Raw genomic sequence first — 16,310 nt, forward strand, 5'->3', positions numbered from 1 at the left:
TAAAATGTCATTTTGCTACAGTCTGCTTTGTGTTTATACTTTATGAATTACTGTAACATCTTGACTGACTTGTTTTGTCACTTTCCTTGCCATGTAATGTTGAATAAGTGTTATTAAGCATTTATAACATGTAATGTCAAATGGCTCAGTATTTAGCAGGTAATGCATGAAAGTCACCCTTTCATGAATGTTGTTATAAATGCACATCAATGATTTATAATGCATTAATGTTCCCAGTGTTAAAGGTTTATAAAGGGGTTCATTAATGTCTATACATTTATTCATAAATGCATTATGAAGCACTGATATGCAGTTATAACAACATAAATAAAAAGGGCAACTTTTATGCAATACTTGCAAATAGTGAGCATTTCAACCTACATGTTATAAATGCTTAATAAATATACTTATAAATACATTGATAAAATCATAAAATCCCTTAATTCATTATTTATGTCACTATGCAGCAAAAATAGAGAATTAAAAGAAGGAATTATATCATTTTGCTGCAGTCTGCTTTGTGTTTATTCATTATTTTAATGTCTTGACTCACTTGTGTTGTCACTTTCCTTGTCACATTGATGACTAAAGAATAGTGTGACTCTGAGTGCTGTCTCAATTTACCCAGTCTTACCTAAAGTCCTCTGCAAAAACACTTTTCAACTCTTCTTGCTCATTCACAGCATATACAGGTATCATATAATAAAGACTGATGACTATCAGATCAAACTGAACTTTATGTGCAAAGGTTTATAATGTTGGCAACGCTTTAATAAATGCTTCATATGCATCCACTTCACATTAAAGTACATTTTCATAGGTAACTATTGTTGAATAAGTGTTATTAAGCATTTATAACATGTATGGTAAACTGGCTCAGTATTTAGCAGGTATTGCATGAAAATCATCCTTTCATGCATGATATTATAAATGCATATCAATGATTTATAATGCATTTGTAAATGGCTTATTAGTCATTAATGAAGCCCTTTATAGACCCTTAACAAAAGGAACATTCATGTAATAGGCTTAGACTTACCAGACAATTCTTTGGTAAGCAAACTGACACCAATTCATTATCAAGTAAATAAAGTTGACCTGCAGCTGACCTGTTTGAACATTTCAAGAACCAGTCATTATCTTCAATATCTGTCTTTGAAATGTTTACATCACCTGTAAAAAAATAAAATAAATTAATAAATAAAAAATAAATAAATAAAAAAAGACAGGAAGTATGAACCTTTGGCTTAACATATAAGCAATCTCTGCCCATTTCACTATCTTAAGCCGCACTGCAAAAAGTGGTAACCTGCAATTGTTACCTTAAGGAGCTATTTCTGATCTAACCCCCAAAAATAATTGATCCAGACATGTCAAATAATATTTTTGACTTGAATAAAACCAGTTAATTTAGATGAAAAAAAATAAAAAATAATAAATAATAATAATAATAAAATAATAATAAGAGAGAGAGAGAGAGAGAGAGAGAGAGAGAGAGAGAGAGAGAGAGAGATTACACTACATGTACTGAACCCAAAATAAATTAGACTGGGGGAGAGAGAAAGCTGCACTCCATGCAATTAAAGTGTATACATTATTTATTTATTTACTTTTACCTTAATGAGCTGTTTCTACCTGGATTGAAAATTTTAAATAAAAATGACTTTGACTTGAACAAAAACATTTCAGTTTAGATGACATTTTTAGGTTATGTGACCAAACATGTGTACAGTTTAGAGTGAGATGTACTTTGTCTTTCAGACTTGTAATTTCAAGTTAAATATTTAATGATTTTTTGTTTGTTTGTTTGTTTTTTTAGCTTTACAGCAAAGTAGTAATCGATGTATTTAGGCCTATATGTCTGATTTTAGAACAGGTTTTAACAAACGTGTTTTCAAACTCATTTTCCACAAAGATGTGTAATTTCTGAAAGCGTGCGTGCAAATATAATTAAGGTCAAGAAATTATTATTTGAAAATATTCTTCATGATATAAGAAGTTTAAGAATTGCATTGCATTACACTATGAGTGTGGAATAGCATGCATTTTCACATTTACTTTATACAGCCAACCTCATCATTCAGTCGTCAGTCTGTAAAAACCAGACACCTTTTCCCTTGCAAAAACTTTCAGGCAAGGAAAGCTCAAAACCGATTTGCCATTATCCATGTTATCATCCTGTAAAGAGCCCCACCTCTTTGGGATTCTTCGGGGTGTCAAGTGCAGTGACAGCATTGGCTGCATTAAGCGCGTTTCTCAAGCTTGTCTCCGATGCCCAAGAGCAATGCAGTGCAGTTTACATGTTTTCTTTCAGAAAGTGATTCAGGAAAGCAAATGAACAAAACAGCATTAGTTCACCATGAGACATAGCGCAGCATTTCAGAAGCTTTCACTTGGAATATCCTACCAGAAGAGATAAGACGGGCAAGACAGATCATCCCATTGAGGAGCTGCGCGCGCTGCTGTCAACACGAGACGAGCGCGAGACACGTAGCTATTGCTTGGTGCGATACGGTATTTACAAATGAGTCTTTTTTTTAAATGAGCTTTTAAAGTGTTTAATATTTATTGTAATTTAAAGTTTGTGTCAAAAGCAAAATAATGGCTTTTACTAGACAATGCGGTTAAATTACATTTATGCATTTATTGTCTTTTTTCTTGGAGCATATCAACTATAGCCTAGGCTATGTGATCTAGCCTATTAGAAACGCAGTAAAGCTGATGTGCTTGCCGTTATCTTCTCAACAGTTTGTATTAATATTGAAAGCATTTGTAGATGCACTCAGTTATAATAACTGTCTTATTTAAATTGGCGGCTCTGTGGCCTTTTTCGGCTCAGGTACTGGCATGAAAGTTCAGTAGCTAATGTGTAGCCTATAACTACATTTACATATATCTATTACTAAACTTTCCATAACTACATTTACAACTTAATTGGTAGGTTACTACTCCGATAATAACCTAGCTTATTCATTTGTCGCGCGTTTCATTTTTACCCGATATTTTGCTAACGAATGCAGTCTTACAAAACTTCCTTTTTTCTTCGCGAAGACATTTTGATGAAAGGTTTTTACTTGTGAACGATTTTATTCTTTAATCTTTGAGTTGGGCCCATATTTTTGCCTACATCTCGGATTCAGTGGATGGTAAGCTTACAACAAAACTTTAGTCGCTAATTCTCTATCGCAGGTGTCGCTCATTTCAACTAGAAATAATAGTTAAGTCTTGGCCTAAACTACATTATAAAAGTCGTAAAATACAACACGTTCTCTTCTGTAGTGCTACAAATGATTATTGTTATTTTATGAACTAGAATTGAACGATCAATCAAACTTTGACACGTAAGACACTAAACATTTTGATTTTGTAATTTATTGCTGTTAAATGCTAAAATATATTGCTAACCATTTTAGGGTTTGACTGATGTTGAAAAGGGTGAGCTGAACTGAACAAGAAAACGATTCTTTTGAGCACTGTATAAGGTATGTTCACAAGCATAACGTTTCTCAAAAATGTAGTCGTTTAAAAAGTTTCTGATCCAAAATTCAAAAACCTATTAATTATACATTTTAATGGACAAAGCTCAAAACTTCTCTCAACCTGATGGCACCACACTGTATTGACTTGTTGCCCTATTGACCTATTTGAGGTACTGTCTTCTATATCACCGTTCAATCAAGGGACGCATGGAGTCTGATTACCTTGTACAATAATAATCTATATTTTATAGAATACTGGAAGCTAGCAAGTTAGACTACTTGCATTTAATGATGTCATACCAGCCAAGTAACAACTTCATGCATGTCTTTGTCATTGTCTGCAATCAAGATCAATTGATGCGTGTTGCTTAATAGGAAACATCCATGGCTTACTTTTAATGTTGAAAGCTGGATGAGATGGGTTGTATAAATGATATTGCTTGATAAGTCTTTACAGATGAAGTGGCATTTAGTCTTGCAATTTTCAGATAGACCTCCAGCATTAAATAAGGATTATAATGTAGGGCAGTGTGCTCAGCCCTTTTCAGACTGCAGTGTATGTGCGACTTTTTGTTCATGATAATAATAGATCACACAAGAGTCTTCAGTTGCATAACAGCATATGTATATATATATATATATATATATATATATATATATATATATATATATATATATATATATAATTTTTTTTCTTTTTTTTTTTAGTATGCCCGATTTGTAATCACCTCATTTGTTTCTAAATAAAAACAGCTTGCCTGAGGTGTATGTTTGATTTGCTGATTGGATTTGGTGTGTAATGTCCTTTTCTTAGCTATTATGTTCCCCTCTTTTTTTTCCTTCTGCATTGACCCCGACAGGTCACATAAGTAATTTTTTAAATGCATGATTAATTTCACAGTATGGTTAACATACATATAGATGGCCTTTAATGCATCAAGCGGACATGGAATATGATTTACTAAGGCCTAAATATTTAGGCGGTCAGCTGTTCAGCATGAATAGCTAACCTTGTTAGTTGTACTGATGTTAATCAGTGGTGTAATACCTGTGCGATGGATAGTTAACTGATAGATAACATAATCTATGTTGATGGTTTGAGCAGGGTTTTGTTTTTCTGTTTGAAGGTACAGATTATAACACTTTATAATAACTGTCCTTAATAAATCATTAATACACATATAGTCCTCGGTTGATATACAAATGTAAGCAGCCGATATTTGAAAAAATAAAATAAAATAAAATAATATATATATATATATATATATATATATATATATATATATATATATATATATATATATATATATATATATATATACAGTATATATAATGCTGTGATAAGATGAGAGGTCGTATCAGTGCTCTTTAGCTATGGGGTGACAAAAACCAGCGGGATGGAATCTAAATGAGTTTTAGGGGGCTGCAGATGGGACCCACTCTTTCCTGTCAATGTGTCTTTGCTTTTGAAAACACTTGACCTTTAATATTAATTCTATTACCGCGACAAAATACAAAAGGTCATAATTAAGCCCAATATATTCTAAATGCGTAAGTCATCAGCATCGTGTTATTGTAAAAACGTTTGTAATCCCGAAATTAAACAATTACAGTCTTTGGAGCGAAGACATTTGATTGCCATTGTAAAACAAATTAAATAATAATAATAAATAAATAAATACCAACTTATATATTTTGTATGCCATTTTTAACATAATTGTATAGCCTAATTTTTCATATTCAGATCAGTTGTACACCTGACTATTAAAGAAATTTTATTGATCAGGTGGTTTGTCGGACAACATGTCATCGGTATCAAACGATTCGTTTTACTCTCAGTTGTGGTTATTCAGTATGTACGGCCCATGTATTATCTTCATAATGATGGAAAAAAAAATGACATGCCGACATTTGTCCTCTTTCTCTTGATTTATTATGATGATGAATGCGTGGAAATTACTTCAAATACCGTGACAGTTTCCGTGTGTGACAATACAGACGTTGAACGAAGTGAGAGACAACAATAATAAATAAATAAATAAATAAATAAATAAATAAATAAATAAAAAGCTAAATGACTACACATTACAGTGAATGTGCATAATTGATATTTTACATTTGAGGCTTTTATACAGTTCAAAAATTGACGCGATTTAATGCACAACCAATATATATATATATATATATATATATATATATAATTTAAACAACTCTGTCGCTTCCACTGCGTTTTTTAATATTAACTCCACAACGTCTAACTTCTTAATTTTATATCGAACTTATGATGCTATTTAGGTCTACGTTTCGGTTGTTCGTTAGTTTCAGGTCATAATCGAAATGCGCCCATATGAGTAGATTTCGCTTTCTTAACTGTGTAAAAAGACTTTTATTTTGTTCATTTATTTGTCTGTTCTGGCATTTAAATGTAACACAATTTATGAAACAATTTTCTTGTTGTCCATCCATACTATTAAACCGATTACACATGGGTGGTTCTTTGGTGATTTTCTCACTCATTCAGATTTCAGCCCGGGGCCCCAGCGGCTCCTGTTTGAGCTTCTGGTATGTTTGAGTGGCAGTTAGTGAAACGTCATTGGTTCTTCGGAGGGGCAGAGTCACGCCAATCACTCACATCCAGCGCCGGGAATAAGAGCCGGTGTGTGAGTTGCGCGGTTATTCGCTCTCAAACTGGCTGCTGCACTCTACTACTGTTAACTGGACGCGATAAAAAGAGCTTGTCCTTATATCGAGCATTTATTTAGCTTGTGCAGTATTTGTAGGGCTCGCTGTCTTGACCGTTTGTATTTTGTAAGCGAACTTCCAATATTCATGTGGAATACGGACATGATTTATGTTCTGTAGCGTTTGGACATCTCCGACAGCGTGCGGAGGTAAGACACGAAAAAACAAAACAAACAAAACAACACTTACGAGTCAGTATGGCAATGAGAATTGTTTTGTTTAATGGTTATAAGTATTTTTTTTTTTTTTTTTTTTTTTCATAAACGTAATAAAGATTACATTTTAGATGCACAATTTGTATTTTGGAATTAAATGAATGAATGAATGAATGAATGGAAAATACGGAGTAAATATTAATATAATTAAAAATTCGCTATTCGGCCTATTATTATTATTATTATTAGCCTATTATTATTAGTAGTAGTAGTAGTAGTAGTAGTAGTAGTAGTAGTATTATGAGCCTATTATTATTATTATTATTATTATTATTATTGTTGTTGTTGTTGTTGTTGTTGTTGTTATTATTATTCCGTTTGGAAAAAAAGTCTAAAGGAAGAAACGTTTTGCTTAAACATTGTTTTGCAAAATCTACTCAGAATGCGAATTTCGCTGTATATTTCAAATATAATCAAAATGAGAAGCATTTAAATTAAAATTAAAAAAGCATTAGCTATATTATGCGGGCTTAATATATATATATATATATATATATATATATATATATATATATATATATATATATATATATATATATATATATATATATATATATATATATATATATATATATATATATATATATATATATATATATATATATAAACGCTCATGCAGGTTACGAAGAATTTTTTATTAAGGTTAAAAAAAATAATGAAAAGAGTTATACGAACTCTTTGTTCTGATTATTTATTTATTTATTATTATTATTTTAAGTCAATATACAGTTAGCTACTTTTCTTTAAATTGCGATCATATTAATTAGTCATCTTCGTCTTTTTCTCTCGTTTTTTAAGTCGAGTTTAAAAGTTTTTATTATATCAGCTTTTGCATAAAATTTTAACACCATTTTTTTTTTCTCAGTTTGTGCATATGGTGAAATGGAATTCTGCTTTCTATTTAATAACTGTGGTACACTTACATCAGGTATCAGACAGTTTTGACACACTTTGTATAATCTTCTCACATCCTGCTTTAAAAACAGATTTGGATTAAAGCAATTGATTATTCCTTCTTTGTTCCACTTTTCCATTTTTCATTACATTTTTTTAAAACATTTAAAATATATATTTACAGATTAAAATCTCCATTCAGTGGTCTCCAAAGAATGGAAAAGAGTCTTCTGCCTGGATCAAGCGACATTGTGATGGCCACCCCACCGAGTTCATTTCAGCAGGAGCCTCTCACGCCCCCGAGATCCTCCCTCAAGCCCAACCAAGTTGGGCAAGTCATCCTCTATGGGGTGCCTATCGTCTCACTTGTAATTGACAACCAAGAGCGGTTATGCCTGGCTCAGATATCGAACACCCTCTTAAAAAACTACAGCTACAATGAGATCCATAATCGTCGCGTGGCTCTGGGCATCACCTGCGTGCAGTGCACCCCAGTCCAGCTAGAGATCCTTCGGCGGGCGGGCGCCATGCCCATCTCGTCACGCCGGTGTGGGATGATCACCAAACGGGAAGCCGAGCGACTGTGCAAGTCTTTCCTGGGTGAGAATTCACCACCCAAGCTGCCAGACAACTTTGCCTTTGACGTGATGCATGAATGTGCTTGGGGCTGTCGAGGAAGTTTCATTCCAGCACGCTACAACAGCTCCAGGGCTAAATGCATCAAGTGCTCTTACTGTAATATGTACTTCTCTCCTAACAAATTCATCTTCCACTCGCACCGCACACCTGAGGCCAAGTACACGCAGCCAGATGCCGCCAACTTCAACTCCTGGCGTCGACACCTTAAACTGACGGACAAAATGCCACAAGAGGATCTGATGTTTGCCTGGGAGGATGTTAAAGCCATGTTCAATGGAGGAAGTCGCAAAAGGGCACTTCCCTCTTCTAACTGCTCACCTATGGGCCCTGTTAAGGCCATCAACTCAGTTCTGCCCCACATGATCTCTCCGGAACTAGCCCAGAAGAGGGGCAGGTATGAGGATGATAATGATCTGGACACCAACAGCCTCTCGCCCCGTAAAGCCCCCCGCAGTTACCCAGTCATCCCTGTCCCAAGCAAAGGTTTCGGTATGCTACAGAAGTTCCCAACAACATCACTGTTCCCTAGTCCCTACACCTTCCCTGCATTTGGCCTTTGTCCACAGAAGAAGGACGACAATGAGGCAACCAATGGACAGAAAAACAGTGGCCTTTCAGGGCTTCTCTGGCCTGGTCGCAAGGACACTTTTTACCCACCCTTCTGCATGTTCTGGCCTCCAAGGGCAACAGGGGGCATTCCAGTACCCACATATCTCCAAGCCCAACCCAATTCCCTTTCCTCCCTTACAGAAAGCCCGTCTCTCAGACAAGCTTTTTTGGATCTGTCTGAACAGGGTGATGCCAGTTCTGGCTTGGACACCAACCCCAGATCTGGGCTTTTTGAGAGCGACTGCCCACCCATAACCTCTGACTTGCGACCTGCTTCAGAAGGCTGGCTAAAGCTGCTGGATGCTCCCTCGTTGCAAGCCCGCAAGGCCAGCTACCACTCTGCCTTTCGTCCGGTGGTCAAAGACACAGAAAGCATCGCCAAGCTCCACGGCAGCCTAGAGGACTTTAGGCCTGAGAGTCACCTTTCTCCCGGTACCAGCTGCAGCTACCAGAGTGAAAGCGGTGAAAGTGACGAAGAGCAAGAAGTCGATGTGGAGACGAAACAAGATGAAGAACAAGAGCAGTTCAGCAACCAAACCCCACAGACCCCTCCACATCAAACAGTGCAGCAGCCCTGCGGCCTGCACATACGTGGACTTCCTGACAGCAGCGCGGGAGAACAGGACGAAGAACAAGCCTCGTTCCCCACCATCCCCACGGAGACCTCAGCTGAGGACAAACCCAGCCTCACTGTCAGTCCGCCCACCATTCTCAAAGTCCCCAGCCCCATTCACGCCTCGCTGGAGGAAAGTGCCATGTACAAAAATGTAAATATTCCCTCCAGGCACTTTAACTAATTATTTTAATGCAGGCCATAGGCTGGCAGGGGCCGTATGCATAACAAGATTGATAGTCTGCTAGTTCCCTACAGAAATGAAATATTCAGAGCTCTCTGATCCCTCCTAATAAGTCCAGTCATGTTTTGTTTAATAGCGACATTATGTTTGCTCTCCTTTGTCACTTCTGCCTATTAGCCCTTTTAGTCTTTCACCTACTGATGCCACATTAATAGATGGAACAGGAAGAGTCACTCTTAGTGATGGAAGGGGATGTAGGGGCTCTTTAGCAATTAGCATTAGCATTCAAACATGCATATGGGAACATTAACACATTGGTGGTGTGCTGATTTATCTAAAGAAACCCAGTAGTATGCCACAAGCCAAACAAGCATCAGGATCATATAAAATATAACAGCATTGTCATTCTCAAGGCTAATCAATTCTGTGCTTTTGGACTGACGATATATTTTGTTGCTCTATGTTCAACCTTTGGCCTGGTGTTATGAATCAGTTCTAATCAGACATCGCTGGTGTTTTATGGTTGCAGGCACACAAGAACAGAGACGACGGGCTGCCGGCCTATGCAACCAAAAACAAAACAACCATCTCAGGTGAGAAATGGAACCTCGGTTACAAGCAAATGTGGACATTGTAATGCAACATTTTCTTGCATGGGTTAATTTGTTGTGTTCATCGTTTATTATGTATTTTATATTATTTCGAAATGTTGTAAAATATGATCTTATTTCTTTATATCTAACATTACATGTTAGATGTATTTTTAATTACATCTATAGCAAATGTTTATAGCTATACAGATATGTACTTTAAAAAAGGTAAATATTCTTCCTTTATCTGCAGATTATAATTTCAGAAACATACTGTAAACTGACATTATTCTGACATATTTTATTTTTATTATTTTTATTTTATTTTATTATTTATTTTACAGGACAATGCTTTGCAAGTTTGTCTTCTTTTATCTGGAGGTCATAGATTTAAAAACATAATTTCCTCTTGTTAAATTAAATTCATACACATATGATTAATAATCAAAACAAATTATTAAATGCATCCTTACCATATTTACTGTTATATTCTCTTTTTATTCTTTTTTTTAAATGTGCATTTACATTTAATGTCATATTTTGTATTGTTTTTCAGATGACAACAAAGATCAAAGCAGTTTCTTTGTCCCAGAGACAGAAACATCAGCACCAGAATACTGGCGAGAGACTCCAAGTAAGAACACACACCACTTTGTCTCCATTTTACATCCAACACTTACAGCTAAATAATTTGCACAGCACAACTACCCCATCCCTGCAAGCATATTAGGATTAATCTAAAAATAAAAGATATGGGATGGAATATACTCTCGCCACACTCTTAAAATGGAGCAGCTCTCTCCACAATATCATTGGGAAAATGTGTCCTGTAGGGAGCCATAACAGTTCAGCGAGACAATCAGCTCAACGCAGGGAAGGTGACAATCACCATTTGAACAATATCAAACAGAAATAATTGCCTTTTGCTCTGCAAAATTTTCTATTAGAAAGATCATAGCTTATTGCCTTTTATCTGTCAGAAAGACATTAAAAGTGTTTTATGATATCTATGCCAACATTTATATTATCTAGCCGATAATGATCTCCTCATAACATATAATATATTTGAAAAAATTACATGAAACAAATTAAATGAAACCACCTTTTCCTGATTGCTAAATGTCTCTGAGGGGCTACTGGCAAACGTGATTAGAACTTCTGATTTGCCAAAGAGTCTAAAGGCAGTGTCTTAAAGATAGTTCTGTTTCTTGGGAGAGAAGAAAAAAAAATAATCTAATTTTCCATTTATATAATGCAAACTGCCTTGGCTTTGACTATTCACGGTTAATTGACTGTCAAACGAGGTTGTTATCCTCAGGCACTGTCTGCAAATTTGCTTGTCAAATGAGACAGAGAGAGGCGGACAGCGAGAGCAAGACCGCTTTCCAAATGAGGAACACGTTGTTCGGCTTAAGGAGGCAAGACGTGAAATGAGAGAGAGAGAGAGAGAGAGAGAGAGCGTGAGAGAGACGAATGAGGGGAAGATTATACAAATGTCTTGGATCACTTCATTTGAGCCATTTGCGATATAGACATAAACATACAGGCAGTAGATGTGCAATATGGACATGTAAACTCCTCAGGATTCCAATCAAAACAGTTTATAATAATTTAATGATTCAATAGTGTAGTAACATTAATGAAATCAACAACATTTCTGAATAATTTTAACCATTTTATGAAACTGGAATATTGTAAGGGCTAGTCTAATGATTTAAATTAGCTGCAGTTGAATGCACTGATCAGACACTGAGAACTTTTTGTGTTTATTTTGTTGAGTTAGTGGAGTTTATATATATATATATATACACACACACACACACACACACACACAAACAGTACATAAATATATTATTTCAGTACAGTAAATATGGGCAGGTGACATTAAATACTTTTGGATGTTGACATGTCCTGTGGTGTGCCATGCTTTATACTCCATCTAAAGGTATTTTAAACAGCATTTCAATCATTATCTTTTATGAACTATATTAATTGAGCATAGACATGGAATATTTATATTTTTAACAATTCATTTTGGCCATTTAAAATGATCTAGTAAAGGCAAGAAACTGAAAAGAAATGGTGACTATTTACAGCACCTAAATATATAAACTTTACTTAATTTTAACCTAAAAGTCCTAATGTTGATCAAATAATTACATAAATAAATAAAATAAAACTATGCAAGCATAGATATATCCCATACAAAAATCTGATATCTGGCAATTTATGCAAAATAATTATATAAAAATATGTTCATATATGGTTTTCACTGATTTAAAAAAGTCAAATAATTGTACATATGTGTAACATACATTTTTAAATACTACAAAGATAGCCGTTTTCATATTTGTAGCATACATTTGACCAAATATTAGTGTAATTTAAATATGTTCAATGTGCTTTAATATATTAACTATAAATGTGTGTGTGTGTGTGTGTGGGGGGGGGGGGGGGGGGGGGAGGAAGCTTTAAGGTTACAAACTGGTAATTACAAGGGTATTATGCTATAAATGTGGTTTATGAGGACATTTCTAGTGTCCCCATAATTCAAATCGCTTAATAAACATATGCAAAAAGGTTTATGTGAGGGTTAGGTTTAGGGGATAGAATCTATAGTTCATACAGTATAAAAATCATTATGTCTATGGAGGATCCTCATAAAACATGAAAACCCGTGTGTGTGTGTGTGTGTGTGTGTTCATATATGAGATTTCTGTATGGGTATTCCACTATATTCTTAATTACAGTAATTCTCCATTTTACCATATTAATGTCATGAACATAAATACTACACCAATTATATTTTCTGTTTTATATTACAAATATGAATGCTTAATAATAAATCTACTTTCTTCGCAATCAGAGTTCGATAATTTCAAACATCCTGATGTCAGACTGACCTCTATTGGCAACTCATGGTACTTCATGATTTGTGCCAGTACTCATAAGGAAAATCTAATAAACCTTTAGAAATTGACATGGATGAAAGCTTGCATTTGGTTATGAATCCAATATTTTGACATCTTCTAATATTAAACTTTTTTCTGCTCAGCAGATCAAAGTCAAGACCCAAACTCACCCATATCCCTCAAGAAGGATGTTGAGAACATGGAAAAAGGTGAGACACAAACCTATTACAAAGAACTAACAAACTGCTCTAAATGTAATGCTTCATATTTTGGATTGCACTGCTCAGGTAAGGGCCTGATCTCTATTCATTGTGCAATTTGTCTATCAGAGGAACTGCAGAAAGTTCTCCTTGAGCAGATCGATTTACGGAGGAGACTGGAGCAGGAGTTTCACGCCCTGAAAGGCAGCTCCCCATTCCCAGTTTTCCGTAAGTATCCATACTTCATTTCACGTGTCCAACCATCCCGATTTAGCATGAGGAACCCAGAGAACCCTCTTGTATTTTAAAGTATAACCATTAATTATATATAACTCCATAATGACCTAAATTGGGTTACATCTATAAAACTTATAGCAGTCTTTATATATATATATATATATATATATATATATATATATATATATATATATATATAGATAGATAGATAGATAGATAGATAGTCACTTAACGAGGGTCTCCTGCTAATAAAACCTGCTATTTTACAGATAATTTTCAGGACCAAATGAAGAGAGAACTGGCCTATAGGGAAGAGATGGTGCAGCAGTTACAGATGGTAAGACGTCCTCTGTTCACTGATTCTGTGTATAAGCATAAAATAAGGTCTTAATTTGCCTTACGGATCAAATAAAAACAGCTTCAATCAAATGACCCTTTTGTACGAGGATTCATCTGATACAATATATTTTATAGCATTAGATCCATGTTACAGAGAAAACAAAGTTATAAACAGACAACCAGCAGGATCTGGTGTATCATAATCTCTTATTGTCTAGAACTGGTTCAACATTGCACAGCAGTGTGACATCAATCACTCTTGCATCTGTGTTTTAACACATGGATGATGCTGGCAGACCGCCTCTGTGTGTTCTCTCGATTCAACATCATCTGTCAAGCCAGGGGCTTTTCATATATGAGAGAATGCAACATGATAGATTAAGGACTGAACCTGAGTAATGCATAAAATTGACAACACAAACACATAATACAATCTGAAAGCTTTTAATCTCTGCTTTCCTTGACAAAGAGTTTCTTTGTTGCTTCACACATGTAATGGTTCATTCGTGTTCTTGTGAGCTGAGAGAGATTTTGCATTGTTGGTGGAAAGCATAAATATGTAAATATAAATATGAAGACTGATGGATTCCTTAATGTTATTTTTTGTATTTATTTTTTAGATTCCCTATGCAAACATCTTTAGAAAAGAAAAGGTTGGGACACATCTAAACAAAAGCTAAATGGTAAGTATTTTAGTTTGTAAATCTCTTTCTAACGCTAATGGATTTAATATGGCCCCAAAAAGTATTTTTAAGCAATGATATTTGTCAATTTTTAAGTGTGACTCAGGTGTCTATTGTCTAAAATCTATTGTTGACTAGAACGTTAACATAAGCATTATAAAATTAAGGTACAAAATACACTCACCAACCACTTTATAAGGTACACCTGTACACCTACTTATTCATGTGATTTTCTAATCAGCCAATTGTGTGGCCACAGTACAATGCATAAAATAATGCAGATTTGAGGCAGGAGCTTCAGTTAATGTTCACATCAACCATCAGAATGGGAAAAAATGTAATCTCAGTGATTTTGACCGTGATCTCTGAAAATCTATCATGGTGATTGACAGTATCAATGGTTATGTTTTAGGTGACTTCGTCTGAAACAAAATCGAGCAGTTTCAACATTTCAACGAGGTTCAAATAATCTAAATCTCCATGGTGATTCAGCACAACAGAAGTAACAACGTCCTCCGCCCCATGAGCTGCCTTCACTGGAATGAAAATGATGAATGCTGTCATTGATAAGACCACACCAAACGATGCCAATCTCTTCAATGAAACCAAATGACACACCATTCAACTAATATACAGAACAATTAAATGCATACCAATGATTTATAATACATTTGTAATATTTCCTGTACAGTTACCCCGTTTTGATTATTTATGAATTTATTTAAGATTATTTATTACCCCATGCATTCACTTATTTATTAAAAACTGCAAACTGTACAGTTATATTAGCTGTAGGTTGTAAATAGACAAAAATGAGGTTGTGAGGGGTATGGATTGCTCTGTACTGTGGCTTATGTCTGAGAGCAATCTGAAAGTGTGTAAAACTTTCTTGTTTTGCCTGTTTAAATACAACATTTACATAAACACAAGATTTTAAAAAAGTTATTATTAACTGTTCATGCAAATGTATTTAAATATGTTCTTGTAGTTTCTCTACTATTTATGTGGATAATTAAAGTCTATCATATGAAAATCTATATAGGGGACTAATCATTATTTCTTAATGATTTTCAGTGTAATGGTTATTGGCACACTGAAAAATATTTCATTTTATCAGAAGTCACAAACAAAAACAAAACTGTTTAGTAAAATATAGTATCTAAGTAACAGTTTTGTAGTATCAAAAATCTGATATATTGGTGATAAATAAATATTACATATAATATGTATATATAAATATATTATTTATGATTTTTTTGTTTTGTTTTTTTTGTTTGTTTTTTACATGTATTATAAAGACAATACTTTTGTTATAATTTATCTATATTATGTTAATTATAGGTCTGTTATAATGGAAGGCCTATTATAGGCTATTATTATAAAATACTGCTTTAATATTCAGAATAATTTAATTAAATGAATCAATTAACAAACAAATAAACGTTACACCGCAACAATCAAAGTCCTTTTGGAACGCTGAGGGGCAGCTATTTCAATATAAACAACCTAAATAGGGAAAGAAATCTCCAAAACGGTTGTCAATACTACGAACTAAGAACATATGTAGCTTAGATAACGCAAAAAACAAACAAACAAACAAACAAAACAAAAAATCAACATCAACAACAAAAACGCTATTTTCCCTGGCTTGTCTAACGAATACCAGAGACGATTTAAAAGAGACGGGTTACTTCTATAAAAATGAATGGGAGAAATTGGAACGCCTGACGGTCAACGGATGTAGAAAGTAGTCCCGTCTTAAAGGTTAAAGAGCCAATCACCTTTTAGACACAGACATCGCCTGTCAATCAACTTGAAAACGCGCATGCGCATTAGCTAGACAGGCCTGGGATTTTAGCTGTATCTGAGGTAAAGAAGACGATTTTATGATACCAGTGTAGTCAATTTGTATTGCTGATTTGAAATATGTTTGATCGTAATCTTGACCAACCGTTTTGGAGATTTCTGTCTTTC

General features: G+C 34.6%; 1 protein-coding gene across 5 annotated transcripts; it reads left to right on the top strand.

Annotated features, from left to right (window-relative positions):
* Positions 1-2,372: 2,372 nt before the first annotated feature.
* Positions 2,373-15,293, top strand: LOC127432340 (SKI family transcriptional corepressor 2-like). 5 transcript variants are annotated; one of them, XM_051683271.1, is made up of 10 exons: positions 2,423-2,504; positions 3,414-3,482; positions 7,515-9,345; positions 9,905-9,968; positions 10,522-10,599; positions 13,021-13,086; positions 13,207-13,305; positions 13,584-13,651; positions 14,274-14,336; positions 14,749-15,293. In XM_051683271.1, the coding sequence occupies exons 3-9, from the start codon at positions 7,546-7,548 to the stop codon at positions 14,331-14,333; spliced, it is 2,235 nt and encodes a 744-aa protein (XP_051539231.1). In that variant the 5' UTR covers positions 2,423-2,504; positions 3,414-3,482; positions 7,515-7,545; the 3' UTR covers positions 14,334-14,336; positions 14,749-15,293. The 5 variants fall into 5 exon arrangements, with proteins under 5 accessions (XP_051539232.1, XP_051539231.1, XP_051539234.1 ...); XM_051683272.1 differs by lacking the exon at positions 3,414-3,482 and having other exon boundaries at positions 2,373-2,514; XM_051683274.1 differs by lacking the exon at positions 3,414-3,482 and having other exon boundaries at positions 2,462-2,504.
* Positions 15,294-16,310: the final 1,017 nt, after the last annotated feature.

This window comes from Myxocyprinus asiaticus, chromosome 42 (assembly GCF_019703515.2).
Source record: "Myxocyprinus asiaticus isolate MX2 ecotype Aquarium Trade chromosome 42, UBuf_Myxa_2, whole genome shotgun sequence".
Classification (NCBI taxonomy): domain Eukaryota; kingdom Metazoa; phylum Chordata; class Actinopteri; order Cypriniformes; family Catostomidae; genus Myxocyprinus; species Myxocyprinus asiaticus.